The sequence below is a fragment of the Pteropus medius genome, unplaced genomic scaffold (assembly GCF_902729225.1).
Source record: "Pteropus medius unplaced genomic scaffold, Ma_sr-lr_union100, whole genome shotgun sequence".
Classification (NCBI taxonomy): domain Eukaryota; kingdom Metazoa; phylum Chordata; class Mammalia; order Chiroptera; family Pteropodidae; genus Pteropus; species Pteropus medius.
This window is the reverse complement of record NW_024347791.1, coordinates 18,756,844-18,779,470: the sequence shown is the minus strand read 5'-3', so window position 1 is coordinate 18,779,470 and position 22,627 is coordinate 18,756,844. Positions and strand designations below refer to the sequence as shown.

The 22,627-nt window shown below is 33.3% G+C and overlaps 1 protein-coding gene across 5 annotated transcripts in view; it reads right to left on the bottom strand.

Moving 5' to 3' along the window:
• SLC25A40 (solute carrier family 25 member 40) overlaps positions 1 to 22,627 on the bottom strand; it is a 47,106-nt gene that overhangs the window by 3,321 nt on the left and 21,158 nt on the right. For 3 of the 5 annotated variants that reach the window (XM_039878203.1, XM_039878206.1, XM_039878204.1), the window contains exons 4-10: positions 22,423 to 22,482; positions 20,765 to 20,871; positions 12,228 to 12,295; positions 10,409 to 10,533; positions 9,551 to 9,724; positions 6,684 to 6,793; positions 4,331 to 4,412 (exon numbers count right to left, since the gene is read on the bottom strand). In XM_039878203.1, coding sequence (XP_039734137.1) covers positions 4,331 to 4,412; positions 6,684 to 6,793; positions 9,551 to 9,724; positions 10,409 to 10,533; positions 12,228 to 12,295; positions 20,765 to 20,871; positions 22,423 to 22,482 — 726 coding nt within the window. Of the gene's footprint in view, positions 1 to 4; positions 910 to 4,330; positions 4,413 to 6,683; positions 6,794 to 9,550; positions 9,725 to 10,408; positions 10,534 to 12,227; positions 12,296 to 20,764; positions 20,872 to 22,422; positions 22,483 to 22,627 lie in introns of those variants that run through there. The other 2 variants (XM_039878205.1, XM_039878207.1) reach the window with 2 other exon arrangements.

The window sequence follows — 22,627 nt, the reverse complement described above, 5'->3', positions numbered from 1 at the left end:
ATACTATTACAAAATACCACTTAATTTCTAATACAAATACACATAAAATAGTGTTTATGGCCTTTGGGGGTATATCATTTCATTATAATAATAAGACATCTGTTTGCTTAAAGAGCTATTTTAAATATTTCTAATAGTTGGTCATTAAAAATAAATTAGAAAAAGACTGTAAGATTAAAGGTGTATAAGGACTAGGTGGAATCAAGGAATATGCCAAAGGTTTCCCCTGAACTGATGCTTGTTTCTTAGGCTTGGAAGTGGATATCCTTTACACTTTTTTCCAAGTCTTAAAAACTTTCATAATGAAAAATTTTACAGATAGATAAAAATCTTCATGGGGTTCCCAAAGCTAAAAAGAAGCCCTGATAATCATGTTTCATTAAATTTGTATTGCATACATTAATTTTTTTTTTCTTTCTAAAAAGAAATTCTGAGGAAAATGGCCCAATCTCTCTAGTAAGGTCCAGCTTTATTAAAACCTTTCTGAATAGATGTGCCAGTCTTGAAATAAATTAGATCAGCCCTGTTTCCTCCAAAAGGCAAATTCATCCTTCAACTAACAGTAACATCTCACTTATTTGCAACCTCTCAAATGTCCGGAACATAGGGAAAAAACTAATTTAGTTAAGAAAAAAACCAGCAAAAATAGATGTCACTAAAGTTCAAACATAAAGCTTATGAATGAGCTGTTCATATACAAAGTTCACTTACCTTCGTTTTACCCAATGATGTTGGCTTAGCCCACAGACTACTAGATGCAATAACATATCTGCTAAGAAGCAGGCATACTACCATGTGAACACCGAGACAGCTGACATGCTGAAGATTTCAGTCTTTGAGATCAGCTAGATGATGGGCAAATACTCCTGTATTACCCTCACTAGTTTCTGAGAGCTGCATTGCAAAACCCTACAAATAATTAATGTGTACACTGATGAATCTCTGAGTCATTAAGAAAGATTAAAGGACATATTATGAAGCATCCCTAGGAAAAAAAGGAAAGATAAGAGACAAATATCTTTCAAAAATGTCTCTTTAGAATTTTGCCACTAAATGGACTGGGGCTTATTATCTCGTTTCATTTATATAAAATATCAGATTCTCTATGAACATAAACAAGGCCTTATGATTTAAGAAGCTATACTTTCAATATAAGTAGTATAATAACTATAGCAACCCAATAGGAAGGATAGTTACTTTAAAATCAAGAACAAAGTATTTATGAATGAAATTTAACTTTTTTTAAAAAGTCAATGATAAAAACATTATATTACAAGTTGGCAACTTTCTACTTTATGTTCAAATTACATTTAACTTTTGGAAACAACTAGTAAAAGAGAGGAAGCCAAATAGCTGGGTATTTCTAATTTTGTAGAACTCAAGCCCCAAATGGTCTCTATTTCAATAGCCGTAAAAGAAAATGGACAGAAAGTTAATAACTGAAGGTAAGTCACGACAGAGTGCTAACAGACCCTTAAAATTGTCTCCTGCCTAAAGTTCCAACATTAAATAGCTAGTTTTACAGGTAATTAATAGTAACTTCTTACATTATAAGAACATACTGTTTGATTATTAAATATCTGAAGCGTGAACAATAAAATACTCATTTACTATCAAATTTATCAAATCCTAACAACTGTACCTTTCAGATACAGTGGAAGACGCCTGTATATTCCTTTCTGCTTAGTCTTTCTCTCTCCTCAGAGGTAACCACTCTCTTGTCTTTTTTTTAATCTTTGTCATGCCATGTGTTTAAACTTTTACTGCATCTGAACACATGTGTAAACTAAACTTGCTTTTTCATACTCTTAAACTTTATATAAATGGTATCATACCGTACTTTTATTCTTGTAATGTGCTTTAGGGTTATCTATGTTGACAATGTAGCTACATTTTATTCGTTTTAATTGCTGTATGGTATTACTTTATATGGATTAATACAACTTACTCATTTCCCTGCCAAAGGACATTTAGGTGCTTTCTAACTTTTGGGAATTAAGAATCCTTCAGCAAATATCCTGTAGAAATGCAAGAGTTTCCCTACGATACATATCTAGGAGTGGAATTGTCTGTTCAAAAGTATTTCTTGATATTGCCAGATTATTTCCTAAACAGTTCTTCCAAATTTATAGTCCCGCCTGCACAGCATGGAAGTTCCCACAGCTCCACATCCTCCCCAACAATCTAGAGCATATAATGTCCTTTGCTGTTCTGGTTGCCATTTTCCTCATTAATACTAAGGTTGAGCATTTTTTAGAAGTTTATTTACCAAGTATAACTATTTTAAAAAATGATTTTTTAAAATTTCTGTTGAAGTATTTTAAAATACTGAATATGTTCAGAGAAAAAGTTAACCTGTGGAAAACAGGTGGATCAGAGCCAGGTTTAAAAAGCTGAAACAGAAGATTAAATTTTAAGAAATTAAATATAAATAATGCACTCATAAATGAGGTAAAAGTTACCTCTACTGTAGGATCTGGCACTTACGACATCCTAATGTGCTTCTCCTCCACTAGATTATGGGCTCTTTGAAGACTTAAGATGCCTCTACCTCATTTATCTGTATATGCCAGCATGGTACCCAACACCAAGTAGGCATTTAATCACAGTCGACTAATGAAGGATGGGAGAAGTGGTTTAAGTGCATTGATACAGAGATCCTATTCATGAATGGAATTGATCATCATTCTATAGGTTTTTTTTTTTCTTGGAAATAAAGGATTTGGTATAGCTGAGATCTGGAATGGAGAAAGATGCTTCTGATTTACTTCTTTCTTGGGGACAAATAATGTACAATGAAAATGAGAAAAAATATGGGCTTTTATTACTCAAATCAGAAGTGTAGTTTTCAACAGAAACATAGCTTACTAAATATAAATTGTTCATAGCTGAAGCAGAATAACAAGTAAAAGTGACCAGGAATAATCATGGAAAATTAAGACCCCAGGCTTATTTAAGGTTTCTCCTTTTGGGTTTAAATGGAGAAAAAAAAGTAATGATAGGTAAGAGTGAGAGCTAATGAAAGACGATGCTCCCTGGTGCTAGTCTAAATGAGGATGTACAATCAATCACCTAGAGTACATTTTCAAAATACACAAGCTGGAGCCCCACTTTAGATTAAATAAGAGTCCACTGAGGGTGGTGCTCGGCCTTTGGTGTAGTGGAAAAAGCACCCCAGGTGACGCCAATGATTATCTACCTAGGTAAGTGGATCTCCAACTTTAGTGTGCTGAAAAATTTACCTGTAGAGATTCCCACCTTTCCCTCATTGTCACGATGGCCATTACCATGACCACCATGATGACGATGACGACAATGACACCACTACCAGTCATCAATCATCCATGATAAGTTATACCAAAGAGAATATTTCTACTACTTTCAATAGTTCATTTATCAGAGGAACAGAAATTTAGATGAGTTGGATGGAAAAATTAAAATAATTTTGAACTCCCAAGGGAGAAGAGATAGGGCTTAGGCAGCTGGAAGGCTCATACCTAAAACAGTTAAGTTGGAGAACCCTGATAATAAACTTTGATTACCTCTCAGGATTTAGTTCACTTCTAATATTAGAGCTGACTAGGACTTTTGTTAGTTAAGGACAAAGTTGTCACTAATATCAATCAGACGCATTTTCAGAGGTGTGTTATCAATGTTTCTTTCAACGTGAGAATACCTATTTTATTTTGTATGCCATATAATGGTGGGTTAGAACAATTTATTTACATTATAATAGGCTAATCACAAGGCTTACATAACACAATTTTGTAATAAATAATTTCCAATGGGTTCACTATATACTTTCTACAGATAATAATGACCGAAGGGATCTAATATATGCAACTAAGTACACTTTAGTTCTAGAAGTAGTTACAGGTTATAAAGAAGTAAAAATAGATGGGATAATAGGTAGAAAAAAAAAACACACCAAAAAAACAAAAGCTAAAAATTAATCAGGAAAGAATAAATAATTCTACACATATTAACAAAACAAAACACACCACGAGAAAAAGATTTCTCAGTAATTTAATATACTTCACCCTAATTTGTCTAGATTTGGGAAAAAAAACATATAATGTAATCTATATAGGAGATAAGGGATTTAACTGATGGTAGGCAAAATACACAGACTAAGATTTCTTAAATTTTTGTTTGGTTTTAGAGTATTTTTTTCTGAGTATTTCATTCTAACAGTGTATTACTTTCAGTTAGAGTCAGGCAGAAAAAAAGAAAAGTCTTATCCTTATTTTAAATATTCCTAACAGTATCTGGAAAGAAAAACAAAAATTTTCATAACAGCTTGAAAATGTTTTAAATTAATTAAACTTACTTTTATGACTTTCATACATCCAAAGTTGTGTCTGCTTTTGTGTTTTTACCACATCAAATGGTAAAGTTGCAACAGCTGCAAACTACCCAAAAAAAAAATTGATTAATTTAAATCTACCTTTAAATTTTTCCCAAAATATTTTTACATTCTTCCAAATAGCACATTACTTAACCAGGATAATACTGACAATCATAACTAAACTGAAAGTTAAAATAAAACCAGATATATTTAAAGAGAAAGTTTTATTAAAGAAAACAGATACACATCTTAGTATATAGTATATAGTATGTAAAGAAATACATACACATCCTATGTATTTCTCCCAAAATTCAGAAGTAAAACAATCTCAAAAAAGTTCCTGTACTTTTGTAAGGTCACACAACTACTAGTGCCAGAGTCAGAATTCCAACTAGACCTCTCTGACTCCAAAACCAGTTTCCACAGTATGATTCTCCTGTGTGTTCCATTATTCACTTACGGAAGGTATAACACAATACATATTTTAAAATAGAGATTCTCAAATATCTATCAAGCACTTAAAATGTTCTAACAAATGTTTAAGAAAATTATAGAATAAAAAATTAAATTTAAATAAAATGCACTTTGAACATATACCCTTTGTATGGGTTTCAATGTATTTATCAAATAGTTACAACAGTTCACAAATAACATTTCTGAAAACTTATCTCAAAATGAAGTCAACAATTATTTTCATGACAAAATTAAGCAAAGAAGTTTTTTTAATTAAATTCCCTTAAGAATGTCTCATAATATTTGATAATATCACAGCCATGTGTAATAAAACCTAGTCTTTATTTTTTTTTTTTTTTGCTCCCCAACTCACATTTGGCTAATATGCTCATAAATGACTCTTAAAATTACTTATATTTTATTTCACCCCAATAATGTTGACTTAAGTTCTCGAAATAAAATGTTTCAAAGATTTCAAGATAAAATCAATTATTGTTCCTCCATCTCCAAAACGTAGCATGTAGTAGGAAAAGGTAGCAAGCAATAAGGTAATAGTGCTCTTTGACACTCTAAAATGATGCAGTTTAGACTACCCAGGACATTGTCACACTGACACGCTTTTTCTTTTGTGGAGACATTTTTATTTGAATACAGTCAAAAGGCAGCAATATTTTCTAGATCATTAAAATTGTTTTAAAATAAATTTTCTGTTAAAAAGTACTAGTAAAATAGAAAAACTTGTCCTTCATATTGCTAGAAAGCTGCTAAGACATTTTAAAGCCATTATTCAACTTGTGTTTAGACATCGCATTTATTTTCAAGTATGGAATTGGTGCCGTAATTCTAATTATTATGAATTTCTAAAAATACACAGTATTGGTTCTTCATTCATGCTGGATGAAGATATAATTTAAATAAAATTAAGTTATATTTAATCACCTCACCAATAAGACGGATAATGAGAAGATTTTGCTGGCATTGTAACTACTGAAATTGCTTTAAAAAAAGTAATTGTTTTTTTGCTTCAAAAGGTTTACAACCCACACTATGCTATTTTACAGATCTCAGACCTATGAATATTCATAGCTAAGTTTTCAACTCAATCACAGTGGCTTTCTTATCTGATAACAATTATTCCAATATTTTCTTTCAGATCTTCATCATCTCACTATGCTCTTTCACTCTTAATTCGGCTACAGTACGTCAGCACCTCACTCTAAGTCAGCATAAATTCATTTGTAAGTATGTTGGTATAAGAAAACTCTTTGAGACCAAGATCATGGTGATGTGAATCTGCATAAAGGAAATCCACTATATTGAGTTGAAAACTTAGCTATGAATATTTTCGTTATGTGGAGGGGTGGGACAAGGTAAACGCTCTACTACCCAAAAATGGTTGAGATTCCTACCTTCTGCATGCAACTTTTGTTAAAATTAAGAATTATTTAGCCAAAATATTCCCAAAGAAACAGGAATTAGCAGCAGAGGATGAAATTCCTTCTATTCAATCCAATTATACACACGAGATGATACTCTGTTAAATATTACTTACTGGCATTAAATGAGCAAATTGCCAAACACTTTGTAAATAAGAAAACACTATTTAAACTACTATTATCATAAATCTAGTTATCTAACAGGTCCAAAAGTTGTTCAGAAATATAACAATGTATTTTAAACATAATAAAAACACAGTCAGAAAGTGCATTTTAAAATATTCAAATGGCTAATAATCTACTTCCTCAATATAGGATAGTAAATAGAACATTTTTAAAGCAGTGCAGCCCAAAAGTGCTCTCAACAGATATGAAATGCTATATTATATGTTGTTCTGCTTTAATAAGATTATCATTATTCTGGCTTATTAAAAGAATAAACTTACAGAACCAGACAATGCCCCTGAAGTAAAGTTGATCATAAATGTAGGTTCATATAAACCAGATTTCTCACACAACCATTTCTTTAAAACTTCATAGTTATACCAGTACATTGCTATAAAAAGAGAATGAAAACATATTTAGAAATGAAATGCAGACTTTAAAGAAAATTTTGGAGGTTATATATTAAAGGAAAAGAGAAATTCTGACCTTTATGCACCTTGCTTTCTGTTCAGACACATACTAGGTGAGATTTAAAAAAAAGGAACCAAATTCTCAGTAACATTCTAGCAGTCTTATAAAAACTAGGCATCAGTGAAGTTTGGATTTTAATTCCAAAACCTGACAAAGACAGTAGGAGAAAGGAAAAGTATAGGCAAATCTCATTCATGAACATAGGTGTAAAATCCTATAAAAATTAAATAAAACTGAAGACAAAAGTGTTTCATAAAAGATCAAACACTATGACTAAATTGGGTTATCCAAGGAATGCAAAGGTAATGTAAATATAATAAGCCTGTTAGATGCCATACACATTGACAGAACCACAGGATCATCTAAAATGATGGAAAAGCAGTTCATTGAACACACTTTTATTTAGAGCAAATAAATTTCTTGGAAAACTAGGGTTGAAAGAAAACTTAACTTGATAAAGGATATGCACTGAGAACCTATACCGAAAAATAATACTGAAACAACAGAACTATTTCCTTGAAAAATGAGGAAAATAATAGTGATGCAACATCATCACTGCTACTATTCAAAACTGTCCTAGCCAGCACAGTAAGATAGAAAAAAATAAAAGCTATAATAATTAAAAATGAAGAAACAAAGTAGTTATAATTTACATATTATCAGTATAGAAAACCCCAAAGATGTGCAGACAAATTAGAATTTACAAGAATTTCAAAAGTAGCTAAATTTAAGCTAGCAGACAAAAATCGATTGTAACACCAGTCACGAAGATAGAGATTTTAACATAGCTACCAAAAGTTGAGGATGAGTGGGTGTACCTATAAATAAATCTTAAAAAAACAAAACAAAACAAAAAACGGTTGTATATAATCTTTACAAAGAAATTTTTAAATCCTTACTAAGACACTTTAGAGTTGTGTAATAAAGAAATGTAACATTCTTAGGGGAAAAAAGTAAGGCAACATCAAGATTTTTTACTAATGCACTAGTAATTTAGATAATACTGTGGTAATAGCACAGGGTTAGACAAATTAGCCAGTGAAACAGATCCATGCATACATGAAAACTTCATGTGACAGAGGTGACAATGCAAATCACTGAAGAAAGTATAGTTATTCAATAAATAATGCTGGGATAACTATCCATTCACGGGGAGAAAGGATGAGAATGCAACTGAATCCTTATTTCAGTCCATACCCCCAAGTCAATTATGGATAAATGAATGGCCAATGAAACAGTGCCCAGTCTCGTTAATAATCATAAAAATTAAAGTGAAAAAGCCACTTTAAATTACTAGATAAACTGTGACAATAAAAGTGCTGGTGAGGCTATGAAGTGAAGAAGCAAGAAGCTTGTAGGTGTGTAGATCCACACAATCACTTCAGAAAAGATTTTGATGTTATCTAATAAAAATTTAAATGTATATATTTATGTGAACCAGCAAATCTAATACTGGAGAAATTCTTGTACATGTACACTATGAGACTTAAATACTGACAACAGTATTCTTAACTTGTGAACTCATACATAAACAAGGATAAAAAAGAAGAAACCAGTTACACATAAAAATAAGATTGAATCTTAAGATTTTTTAGTAAAATAAGCTCAAAAATCGACAAAATTAAATAATTTACTGTTTAGCAATAATACATATATGATAAACTATTTTTAAAAATTAAATCAATGATAAAGAAAAATTCAGTATAGTGGTTACCACTGGCACTGTGACAGTAGAGGATATATGTGGTTTTATGATTTAAAAAATTGCTACATTCTAGTTCATATATTGAAGTGGTAACTTCACAGGTGTTCATTTTATTAATATTCATCATTATTTATCTGTTACTTTTTCTGTATCAAAAACATATAATAAAAAAATACACTTGGCCTAGGAAACTGATTTAATTATATACTGTATTTCTGAACAGAATAACTGAACACAAAATGAAGAAATATACTAATGAAAAGGGAAAGATGCACAGAGATGTAAACAAGAGAGCCCAAGAAAAAGACTAACTCAAAAGGAAAAAGAAAGAGGAACCTTAATACAAGGGTTCTCAATAATTATTTCTTTCAGGTTTTAAATGAAAACTCCGGTGATTCACAAAAGAAATACTACTGAGGTATGCACATTCTACAAGTTATTTGTTAGATTTTTATACTTCTTTTTCATGATTTTCACCCTTTTCCTAATTCAATGTTTAGCATAATCTCCTATCTGATTTATAACAGTCTTGTTTACAGGAAGCTCATTGAATGGGAGAGATTTTTATCTTTAATAACTGAAAAAAAGTAGAAGTCATTTAATTTACAGGTGGTCTTAAATGTATTTTATGATATTCTGATTTGCAGTAGTTTACTTATCTTACTAATTATGACTTATTTAGAATAATGTTAAAGATAGTTTGTATTATCTAAATATAAATACACACCATTAATGTTTAAAAAGAAATTAAACAAGGGATAAAAGAAAACCAGGCTTAAATTAGAAATTATTCATTCAATTAAGACTTATAAAGCTCTGAAAGCCCAACATTGAACTAAAAGTTTGTGGTTACTAAAGAAGATAGCTTATCTTTAGCCTTAACGAGTTTAAAATTTAGTTGATTTAAAAGTAATATATAAATAAGACAAAGCTACCTAAAACTTAGCAGACACTAATAAGATAAAATCCTACCTGAGAATGGTACATCTCTAAGAACAGTAGGAGCCCAGCCCCTCCAAAGAGAAATCCAACCGTCTTCAGATACTCTCTTGCTGACATATTGATGCAGTTCGTTGTAAGAAAACTTCTTTGATTGCATCTTGGTTCTAATCAATTCTAATGGACTTATCACAGTTACTGCACCAACTAATACAAACAAGCAAATATAAAAAAACAAAAACGAAGCCATGTACTATGCAAACGCACATGCGAAATTTCTATATCATGCATTTTATATTTTAAATTTCTATTCTGAAATGTCTGCTAACTTTGAAATTAAACAGCAAATGATGCCAACATATCGGTGAAGATTTTCTTCCTTGATAAAGGTATTTCTTAAAAATCTGCTTTCATATACCTTACTCTTTCTGGTTTCAATTATTTCAAGGGCAGTTCCAGAAATATTACATATTAACTAGGACTACAACAAAAACCTCACTCCAACTACACAGAGAAAAATGTCTTTCTGCATAGAGGCAAATTTTCTTCTGATTAAACCCTGAATCTCAAAGTCTATAAGAAAACTGATCGGGACTTTGGCATCAATTTGACATCAATCTGATGTTGTCCTACAATCTAGAATCTAAAGTCTAAAATCATTCTAAAATCTCTGTCCAAGATTCTGCAGGGATGGACTGATCCAATTTCATTCTGATGGCAATTAACATACCATATGACTTCTAGAGTGAAAACATGAATGAGTTAATACAAACTACAAATGCAGTATACATATTACCACCACTTTATATTTTATATAAATTCTATGAATGTCAAAATTTTAAAAGCTTTAAACACAAATCATAATGAAAATATAGTACATTTATTACTTACATCTGGCCACAATTCCAGCAACAATTGGTATGTGGCTTTCATTTTCTCCTAATTTAGATCTCAGAAGAGCAGTTAATTGATCATAGCAGGTAAAGTAAATAACTGTAGCAGGAACTGCCATTACTCTGTTAGACACACACAAAAAGATCTGTACATAATAAGGCTTAAATATATTATTAAATACAAGCTAAAATCTTTACATTTTGTATAAGCGGAAAACCACACAAATCAGCCTCTGAGACAAATTTTTCTTTTATTTTAAAAATTATTAGTGTTTAACTCAGTAGGCCACAATGTAAAATAGGTACCTGACCTCCAGGAGGTTTCATTCTAGTTGTGAAAATAGGTTATAGAGCATCCAGTCAAATTATAAACAGGAAAGGACAAAGGAAGACACTTCTCTGTCTCCTAGACTTACTCTGTCTCTTTCTGGTCTCCCAAATCTTCTTTCCCAATTATATTTACCATAACATGAAAATCACTTAAGTAAAAAGTACAAGAGCAATTGTAAAATATTTTTGAACTATGGACCATATATCATACCTGCTTATAACTGGAAATAAATTACAATTAATATCATCAAAATTATATATGAGTATTGAGGAAATTTCAATACTGTGACATTTGAAAACTGACATTCTTTCAAATGAAAATGTCAACAGGGAATTATTCGTTAAACATAAAGTTGTAGACACCGTCTACACCGTCATAAATATTAATGCAACAAGAAACCAGTCTATGTTTAAGGACTAACTAAAGGACATTCATAGACTATACTGTGAAATGCCTAATGTTCTAGAGTGAAGTTTGATTACTGAATTTAGAAATAGGATTGACTGCTGGTCTTGGATCTGCTACTAACTTTATAATCTTGGGCAATGTTTAAAATATATGCCTCAAAGTTGACTAATTTATTCCATAAAAAGATAAATTAGAAAGAAAGGTATTAGCTGGGATTTTACATTTAGCCTTACTAGTTTATCACAATAATTCACATAATAGCTAGTTAGTAGAGAATTAAAATTAGCTGGAAAAGGGAAAGTATACTTATTACAATATCGCATTATTTTAGTAAAATAAACAAAAAGTTGAACAAACACCAAATTCTTGATTTCTGAATGTGAAAATAAAATACAACACTGCAGGCCTGGTTTCTCAAAACTCCTAAATGTTCAGGAGGGCATATCTGCATGCCTGCCCTTTGGCCAACTACAAGAAATTTAACTCTTGGAATAGTCCCTATTACAAGGTGTTTTTTTGTTTTTGTTTTTGGTATGTCTGGAGCATTAAACCAATTTGTCTAGATTGATTTGTGCAAATAATGTGATTTTTGTAAACATCTAATTTCATTTTGGGGGTCTGGAGTTTTGGTAATCAGAGCTAGTCACAAAGACAGGATGTGCCTATGCCAAAACCCCCAATAAAAGCCCTAGACTCTAGAATTCAAGTACGCTTTAAGGTAGAAATACTTTGCACATGCTGCTATAGCTCCGTACTGAAAGAATAAGAACATCCTGTGCAATGTCATGAGGGGAGACTCTGGAGCCTATTGTTTGATCAACTTCTCATGTGTCTTTTCCCCTTACTGATTATGCTTTGTATCTTTTTGCTGTAATCAACTACAGATATGAGTATAACCTTCTTTAGGTTCTGTGAGTCCTAGCAAGTCATCAGATGTATGCGTGGTTGTGGGACTCATAAAAAAATGCTTTCGAAAATAAAAAAGTTCAAATATCAAAAATGCACAATTTTCTCTAATCATGCCGATTATAAAAACAGCCACTATCATTTAGTAAGAAAAATATTAATTTCAACTTACAAGGTAGGGGGAAGGCCACTCCACAGGGATTTAATGCCCTCATTGCGAATGATTTTCCAAAAGGCATCCTAAAATTATAACAGAAAAATGTAGTCATAATATATCCCTGAACCTGAGATACAAAAAGTTTATACTAATAATGAGTGGTAATTTGATTCTCTCAAGTGGTTTTTTCTAACATGTAAGCTTTTCAGATTTATGTAGATATAATTTTTTTTAAAAAAAGGAATTTTCTCAACTTTCAAACACAAGTAAAGTATTACTGGATGATACTTTCTGCTTATAGAATAAAATCTATATTACTTGGCTTTGGACTGTCCTACTTAGTTCTAAGAAACCAAGTTTTTCAAAGATTATTATAAAAAGAAAGCAGAGAACTGGTCGGATTAACTCTCCCCACCAATTATGAAATCTGAGAAAACATCACTGAAACACAATATTTGAAATCTCTGGAGAGAAACCAAAAGCAGGCAGAAACTAAATGGAAGTTTGCCATTAAAAGACAAAGTGCAATGAGTGAGATTTGCAAGTCTGCAGTTTTTGCCTGTGAGAGTGGCAAAAAGCACATTTGCTTGAGATGGCAAACACAAAGTCCAAACTGGAAGAATAATCAGAAAGTTAGGGGGGAAATCATGGAAAGGAAAGCACTACAAAGGGCATAAGCCTCCAAATTTGCATACTCTATCTGCCACAAAACTTGGCTCAATACAAATTATGCAAAAACATGGTCCTGCAGCACCACCCCTCTCCCAGGGGAGCATGAGTTTGGAGTTTGTATCCAGCTAAAATTAACTGCCTTCTAGAACGAAACTGATTCTTCGGAAACATATAAAAGAATCCAGTCATTACAATAAGTGTTCATAATGTCCACTATCCAATTAAAATTCATTAGACACAAAAAGAAACAAGAAAATGTGCTCATACTCAAAGAAAAAACAGTCAATAGAAACCAACACAGATGATTCAGATGATACAATTAGCAGACAAGAACTCTAAAGAAGCCATTATAAATATTTTCAAGAACTCAGAAGATGATATATGCATAATAAACAAATTTAGAATTTCAGAAAGAAATAATTACTATAAAAAACAGCTAAATAAAAATTCTAAACCTGAAATGAAAAACTTACTAAGGGGGCTTCACAGCAGAATAGAGATAGCAAATGAAGAATCACTGGACTTAAAGACAGATCTTATTCAATCCGGAGAAAGTGTAGAAAAAGAAGCAAAAATGAATAGGAGCTCAGGGGCCCAAGGGAAACATCAAGTAGTATAACATAGGTTTATTTGAAGCCAAAGATGAAAGGAGCAAGAATGGTACAGGAAATTACCTGATGAAGTGATAGCAAAAAACTTCCGCAAATTATTGAAAGATGGCAATTTACAGAGCCTCAAACCTCAAAAAATCCCATGCTAAATTAAAAACAAAAAAGGAAAAAAAATGACAAAATACATTTAGAGAAAGGATGATACAAAATGAAAACTAACTTCTCATCAGACACATGGGAAGCCAAAAGCCAACGCAATGTCATATTTAAGGTGCTGAATAATTAAGCCAGAATTCTATATGCAGCCAAAATACGCTTTAAAAATGGGGCTCAATTAAGACAATAGCTGATGAACAAAAGTAGAGAATACATTGCCAAAATACCTGCATTAAAAGAATGCTAAAAAAAAGTTCTTTGGAATGAAGGGCCAACATGCCAAATAATAACTAAGATCTTCAAAAAGGAAGTACAAAAAATGGTAACTATGTGGGTAAATATAAAACGTAGTTTTCCCTTTTCTTCTTTTAACTACTTTAAAAGATATAATATTACTCAAATAAAAATATAACACTGAATTGTGGAATTTATAATGCACGAAGATATATTACATATGAAGAACAGAACAAAGGAAGAGGAAGAAGTGAATAGTATAAAGAATAGTGAAGGATCTTGAGATTTTACCCTACTTGCAAGTTAACAAATTAGCCTGCCATGGTATCATGGGAGCTGGCAGAACACAAGAATTTCTGAGTTAAGAGATGAAGACAGTTTATTAAGAAACAGTAGCAGCCAGAGTATCACGTTTTTGTGCCAATTCTCCAAGACCCAATTTCCATAAGGCAATGTGAGACAGGCTAGATGACACTGGTACACACAGTGGACTGCATTAAAGGACAGGAAATCTGAGCTTAGGAACCCTAAATCTTTTGTAACGGGCAGGAAGGATGCCTTCCCATTGTTCTAGGAGGAAACACTGTATCTTCCAAGGTTATTCACTATATGAACATCCTTGAAAAGATGGTCAGGCAAAAAGGGCATTCAGTAACTTGCTCAAAAGATGTACAGTAATACGAAACACCTTGGAGAATTATCTCCTAGAAATGGGACTACATGTAGAAGAATCAATGCAACATTATCATAATTCAACTAATCCAAAAGAAGGCACAAAAGGGGGTGGGGAGAGGGAGAAACTAGAAGAAACATATAAGATGTAGACTAACAACCAACCATATTGAGAATTACATTAAAGGTAAGAATTAAATATTTCACTTAAAAGTCAGACACTATCAGAGAAGGTAAAAGAATGAGGCCTGACTACATGCTGTTTTTGAGTAAAAGAATGGAAAAAGATATACCATATAAAGAGAAAGCTGAAATGGTTATTATTACTATTAGATAATACCTCAAGATAATGTACATTACCAGTGATAAAGACATTCATTATAATAAAAACAAATCAGGTATGAAAGTGTATGTCTCCAATAACAGTGCTTTCAAAACCCTGAAGCAAACCTGACAGAACTCAAATGAAAGCAGATAAATGTTTAATCATAACTAAAGATTTTTACATCCTCTATTAGTGATTGATAAAACAAAAAAAAATCAGTAAGAAACAATTGCAGAATAAAGGTTTTAAAGTGCATACAAGATGCCCTTCTATATGTAAGGACATGGCAAGAAATCTTTAATCTGGAAGAGGGCCCTCACTCAAACTTGCTGGCACCCTGATCTCAGACTTCTGGCTTCCAGAACTGTGAGAAATAAACTTCTGTTGTTTATAAGAAAAAAAATTAATAAGTGCATATAAAATATTCACCAAGACAGATCATCTGTAGGGCCATTCACCAACTCACCAAATTAAAACAAAAAACAAACAAAAAAACCCTTAAAACTTACAAAGTATGTTCTCTGACCACATTGGAATTAAACTGACAACCAAGAACAATAAGATATCTACAAAAAATTCCAATTATTGGGAAAATAAGTATTATACATCTAAGTAATCCAAGGCAAAAGAAATTATGAGAGAAATTAGAAAATATTTCCATTGATTGATAATGAAAACATTATCAATTTATATTGACAGCTTAGTCCAAAATCCAAGTACAAGATCACAGTGCCAGCAAGGTCACTCGAGGGCCTTCTCACTGTACCCTCACATGGCGAAAGAGGCAAGACAGCTCTCTGGAATCTCTTTTATAAGGCCATTAATCTCATTCATGAGGTCTCTACCCTCATGACCTAATCACCACCCAAAGGCCACACCTACTAATACCATCATACCAGGCATCAGGATTTCAACATATGAATTTGGGGAGTAGAGGGGAAGAGGTCACACAAACATTTAGACCATTGCACCTGTCCAACAGTAAAGAGGTACTCCCCCACAGTGTGTCAGTGGAGGCTGAGTGGGGGACCTGGACTTTGAGCTCTATCCGGTGTGGACCAAAGAGGATTCAACAGAAAGTAACCTCACAGGGTGATTGGATCAAAAATTTCTAACTGGGCAGGTCAAGCCCCAAGCATGTAACTCTTTGCCTTAAGCAAACCATCCATTGTTTTTGTGTATCTAGACTAACATATCTAAATTGAAATAAATGTAACCACATTCCGGAGGGCACATAACCTTAACTATCCTATAATCCGATCCCCACCTTGCTGTCTCCCACCTTCATGTAATCTTCCTTACTTCTCTCAATTCTAAATGCATAAAAGAAACAACGAACTGTCACTCTGAGAAGCATTTTTCTCTGTTAAGATGTTCCTTCCAGGCGTATCCTCTGTTTGGCTCAAATAAACTCTAATAAACTCTTACAAAAAGTTTCTCCAGGTTTGGACATTCTTACACTAACAAACCCTAAACATGAAACTACCATATGATCCAGCAACTGCCGGGATAAGTCATGAGTACTTATCCCACAGAAAGACTTATACTGATATTATGATTTAAAATAAGAAATAGATCTTTTGGTCTTTGTCCCTGGTTTGTGACACAGAGCACACCAAATCTTATCATTTCCTAAGTAATAAAGAGCAATGGAAGCTTCTTTTGTTATAATATTTGGTGTTTTGTCCTCAATCCTGAAATAGCTCCAGACAAAGGTGAAAGGAGTGTATTTTGTTAATTAATAAAAAGCCCCTTTCGACCACATCAGAGTTTATGTTAATGAAGGGATTTTTGGAAAGCCCCTAGATAACCATAAGATGGGGGGAGGGGGCTGGTTGCCAGGGGAACCAAGTAATTACAGGCACACCTCAGAGATATTTCAAGTTCAGTTCCAGACCACTGCAATAAAGTGAGTATCGCAATACAGTCACAAAAATTTTGGTTTCCCAGTGTACAAACAGGTTTACACTACTCTGTAGTCTATTATGTCCAAAAAATGTATGTACTTTAATTAAAAAAATACGTTATTGCTAATGCTAATCATCAGCTGAGCCTTCAGCAAGCCGTAATCTTTTCGCTGGTGGAGTGCCTTGCCTTGATGTTGATGGCTGCTGACTGATCAGGGTGGTAATTGCTGAAGGCTGGGGTGGCTGTGGCAATTTCTTAAAATAAGACAGCAGTGAAGTTTGCCGCATTGATTGATTCTTCCTTTCACGAACAATTTCTCGGTAGCATGTGATGCTGTTTGATAATATTATACTCGCAGTATAACTTCTTTCAAAATTGGAGTTAATCCTCTCAAACTCTACTATATTAACTAAGTTTATGTAACATTCTAAATCCTTTGTTTTGCTGTCATTTCAACAGTCTTCACAGCATCTTCACCAGGAATATTCCATCACAAAAAACCACCTTCTCTGCTCATAAGAAGCAACTCCTCATCTGTTCAAGTTTTATCATGAGATTGCAGCAATTCAGTCACATCTTCAGGCTCCACTTCTAATTCTCTTGCTGTTTCCACCACATCTGCAGTTACTTCCTCCACTCAAGGCTTGAAACCCTCAAAGTCATCTAAGAAGGCTGGAATTAACTTCTTCCAAACTCCTATTAATGTTGATAATCATGACTGTTCTTAATGGTATCTAGAACAGGGAATCCTTTCCAGGTTTTCAATTGACTTTGCCCATGTCCATCAGAGGACTCACTATCTATGGAAGCTATAGCCTTATGAAATGTATTTCTTAAATAATAAGACATGAAAGTCAAAACTGCTCCTTGGTCGATGGGCTGCAGAATGGATGTTGTGTTAGAAGGCATGGAAACATCAATCTCGTTGTCTATCTCCATCAGAGCTCTTGGGTGACCAAGTGCACTGCAAATGAGCAGTAATATTTTGAAAAGAATCTTTTTTTCCTGAGCAGTAGGTCTCAAAAAGGGCTAAAATATTCAGTAAACCATGTTACAAACAGAGATGCTGTCATCCAGGCTTTGTTGTTCCATTTATAGCGCACAGGCAGCACAGACTGAGCATTATTCTTAAGGGCCCTAGGATTTTCAAAATAGTAAACAAGCACTGACTTCAATTTAAAATCACCAGCTACAATAGCCCCTAACAACACAGCCTGTCCTTTGAAGCTTTGAGGCCAGGCATTGACTTCTCCTCTCTAGCTATGAAAGTCCTAGATGGCATCTTCCAATACAAGGCTGTTTCGTCTAGTGCAAAATCTGTGATTTAGTGTAGCTACCTTCATTAATCATCTTAGCCAGATCTTCTGGATAACTTGCTGCAGATCCTACATCAGCACTTGCTGCTTCACCGTGCACATTTATTTTATAAAGACCACTTCTTTCCTTAAATCTTATGAACCAACCTCAGCCAGCTTCAAATTTTCCTTCTGTAGATTCCTCACTTTTCACAGAATAGAAGAGAATTAGGGCCTTCCTCTGGATTAGGCTGACTTAAGAGAATGTTGTGGATAGTTTGATTCTCTATCCAAACCACTAAAACTTTCTCCCTATCAGCAATTGTCTGTTTCACCTTCTTATCATTGGTGTGTTCACTGAAATAGCACGCTTAATTTCCTTCAAAAGCTTTTCCTTTGCATTCACAACTTGGCTACCAGGCACAAGAGGCCTAACTCCCAGCCTATCTCGGCTTTCGACATGCCTTCCTCACCAAGCGTAATCATTCCTAACTTTTGAGTTAAAGTGAGACATGCAACTCTTCCTTTCACTTGAACATATGGAGGCTACCAAAGGGCTATTAACTGGCCTAATTTCATTATTGTTGTGTTTCAGCTAATAGGGACATCTGAGGAGGGGGAAAGGGATGGAGAACGGCTGATCAAGGGAGCAGCCAGAACACACACGATTAAGTTCGCTGTCTCATGATTTGTGGCACCTCAAAACAATATAATAGTAACATCAAAGATTGCTGATCACAGATCACCATAACAAATATAAAAATAATGAGAAAGTATGGAAAACTGCAAGAACTACCAAAATGTGACAGACACACAAAGTGAGTAAATTCTGTTATAAAATGGCACCAACAGACTTGCTTTACACAGAGCTATCACAAACCTTCAATTTGGAAAAAAAAAAAATGCAGTATCTGGGAAGCACCATCAAGCAAAACATATAAAACTATGTATGCCTGTAGAGCTTGGAACTTTCAGCCCCATTCCCCTACTCTACCCTACTCTTCAACCTCACGGGCCCTGGGGGAGGGAGAAGGACTGGAAGCTGAATCAATCCCCAATGGCCAGTGACTTAATCAATCACACATAATAAAGCCTCCATAAAAATCCCTAAAGTATGGAGATTGGAAGTTGTTAGGATGGTGACCACATGGAGGTGCTGGGACAGCAGCACACTTGGAGAGGGAATGGAAGCACCAAATCCCTTCCCCCAAGCCTTGCCCTATGTATCTCTTCTACTCGGCTCTTCCCGAATTGTATACTTGCACAATAAACTGGTAATCTAGTAAGTAAAACTATTTCCTGAGTTCTGTGAACCATTCTAGCCAATTTTCAAACCCAAGGAGGGAGTCATAGGAACTTCAATTTATAGTCAATCGGTCAGAAACACAGGTGACAACTTGGACTTGTAATTGGCATCTGAAGTAGAAGCAATCTTGTGAGACTGAGCCCTTAACCTTGGAATCTGAAGCTAACTCAGGTACATAATGTCAGAATTGAGTTAAATTCTAGGATACCTAGTAGGTGTCCATGAAGAAATGGAGAATTGCTCAGTGTGAGGGAAAAAAACCCCACATCTGGTTCAGAAGTATTGTAAGCAGTGTTCAGAGAGAAAAACAGTGAGTAGTTTTCTTTTTAACACTTTCACACAAAAATCTGTACGTCAAGATATGTAGCAGCTGGAACACACCCAAGAAACAAAATGTCGTATATCCATATCAAAAAATACTGCTGAGCAATAAAAATGAACAAACTATTGATAATGCAACAATTTAGATGAACCTCCACATAATTATGCTAAGCAGAAAGTGCCAACCTTGATGTATTATATATGTTATAATTCCATTTGTATAAAATTCTTGAAATTACTAAATTATATAAACGGAGAACAAACTAGTAGTTGCCAGGAATTAAGAAGGGAGAGGGGGTCAATATATGGTGACAGAAAGAAATCTAACTATAGGAGGTGAACACATAGTGTAAATGTATATATATGCTTTACTGTTAAAGTGTACAGCTGAAACTTACTGGATTTTGTTAACCAATGCCACCATAAAAATATTAATTAAAAAATAATAATAAAATTAAATTAAAACTCTAAGCAGGAAAATGAATAGTCACAGTGAATAAGGTTTTAAACCTTGCAACAATAACAGTGATCATCTACCATAGAAAAAGCACATAGTTGCCAGAGATAACAACAAAAAAGCAAGGGAGTGCACAAAGGAAATGGGTGTGACTGTAAGAGGAAATAGAGGGATCCTTGTGGTGATGGAATTGCTCTATATCTTAACTGAACCAATGTTGATATCCTAGTTGTGATATTGTACTTGTTTTGCAATGTTACCATTTGGGGGAAACTGGGAAAAGGGTACATAAGATCTATCTGTACATTTTTCTTAAAATTGCACATAATTTACAATTATCTAAAATACAAAAATTTAAAAAGTTTACTCTCTTTTATTCTTTCTACATAAGAAAGCATGAACAGATGAAAGGAAAATTAATAGAGTTAAAAGCAAAGAACTACTTCCCTTTTCCTACTTCAATATCTTTTTACTTGTGGATAAGTATGTGAACCATATGATGAAATTTTACTTTCCTACAATTTGAAAAACCTTTCATACATAAGAGTAAACATATAAATAAAAATATACCGTGATTATAATATAATCTCCTTACCAATGTTCCCTGAAAACATCCTGGCTTCTTATACCACGCTCTGCTGCCTTCTTCTTCACAGACACATAGGTGATCCATAAGTCCATTACTATATACAAAACATTTTCCTAACAAAGAAGATTCTGACAGTCAACAACTACTTCACAAAAATTTGTTATTTTTCCTGATGAACAAATTGAAATTACAATGAGGGGACTAGAAAATTATAAGGAGATATAACCTTGTCCTCACCTTTTAGGATGAAATGTTACTTATTTGATTTGCTTAATGACATAACTCTGGGATCTAAATTCACAGTTGTATAAAGTAATAGCATAAATTAGTGGATTTTATGCTTTCAGAACTGTAGTAAGCAAATGCACACAAAAATAAATTCTTTTCAGTTATCTGAGGGAATGGAGAGGAAAGATAAAGAAGGAAAACCTGTTATGAAAAGAGAACATGGGTGTGTGTGTCTTCTCTATTTGACCACAAGAAAACTGTGGTGTGAAGGGGAAATGCAGAGAAACATATATTATGAAATCTAAAGTATATCTGCAAAGTTGCTAAGAGAGTAGATCTCAAAAGTTCTCATGACAAGAAAAAACAAATTTCTTAACTATGTGAGGTGATGGATGTGTTGTCTAAACTTATCATGGTGACCATTTTGCAACATATACATGTACCAAATCATCATGCTGCATACCTAAAACTAATGCAATATTTATGTCAATTGTTTCTCAATTAAAATAATAATAAAAAAATGTGCTTCTCCATCAATGTAAATGTTATGCTCTGTCCCTTTTTCTGTATTTACACTACTCAGTTTAGACATTCGTCACCTCCTGTATAATTTACCACTTTCTCTAACAGACTCCTTCCCATTACAGGACTCATTCTTATGCCAAAATTATCATCTCTGTTTGACCATATATAATTCTGTGAGTTTCATAACACATAACTCAAGTGCCTCCTTCTGCTTTTAATGTGCAGGAAATGAGCTTACTTTTTAGTGTCTTCCTACAATCCATCTATCCTGTCATTCATCTGAATTATGCCAGTTGTTCATTTCATCTCACTGATATGTGTTCAACAGAGCGACATTTATGTGTGAGCCAAATCCTCATAGTCCAGGCAGTTTTCTGCTATTTAAACATGTTTTGAAGTGCCATTATATTTATAAAACTATAAAAATTGATCAAGGAATTGCTACTTTTGCCCATCTAATAAAAATACATAATTACTCTTCTTGAATTCCAAATAAACTATACTATCTAGCGATTAATCAAGTTGCCTTATAAGATAAATAAATTTCCTATCGTTGTATTCAAGCAACAGTTGGATGACTGTTGATGTTCCGGGATCGGCACACTCTTAGACTAAGGAGGAAGCTAAATTCTCAAGTCAGTTACAAGTACAATTCTGTTCTTACTTATAAGACACATACCCAAATATAAAATCATCCTCTGCCGTAATTAGTAGGTTCATAAAAGTGTTATATATACATATTTGTTTTCTATATAGATTTCATTATGTGCAACTAAGTGATGAAAAACTGTTTCTGCATGAGGATAAAGAAGAATCAATTTTTAAAAACTGACAAAAAGAATTATTCAAATATAAATGAATGCAGTAACATTTAAAAATGTAAAAACACTTTTAGGATAACTAGTACATACCTTTGGAAAATGGGCTGTTTTGGGCTTGGAGTCGAATTTTAACAACATCCAGGGGTGTCACTATGAAGATATGTAAATTTCAATTAAGAAATGACACGTGAATTTAGAGATGTATGTCCAAAGAACACAAAATACATTGAATCGTACAATGGGTAAGATTATTTATCTTAAAGTGGTTTTGAATATAACATTCTATTTGTTGCCC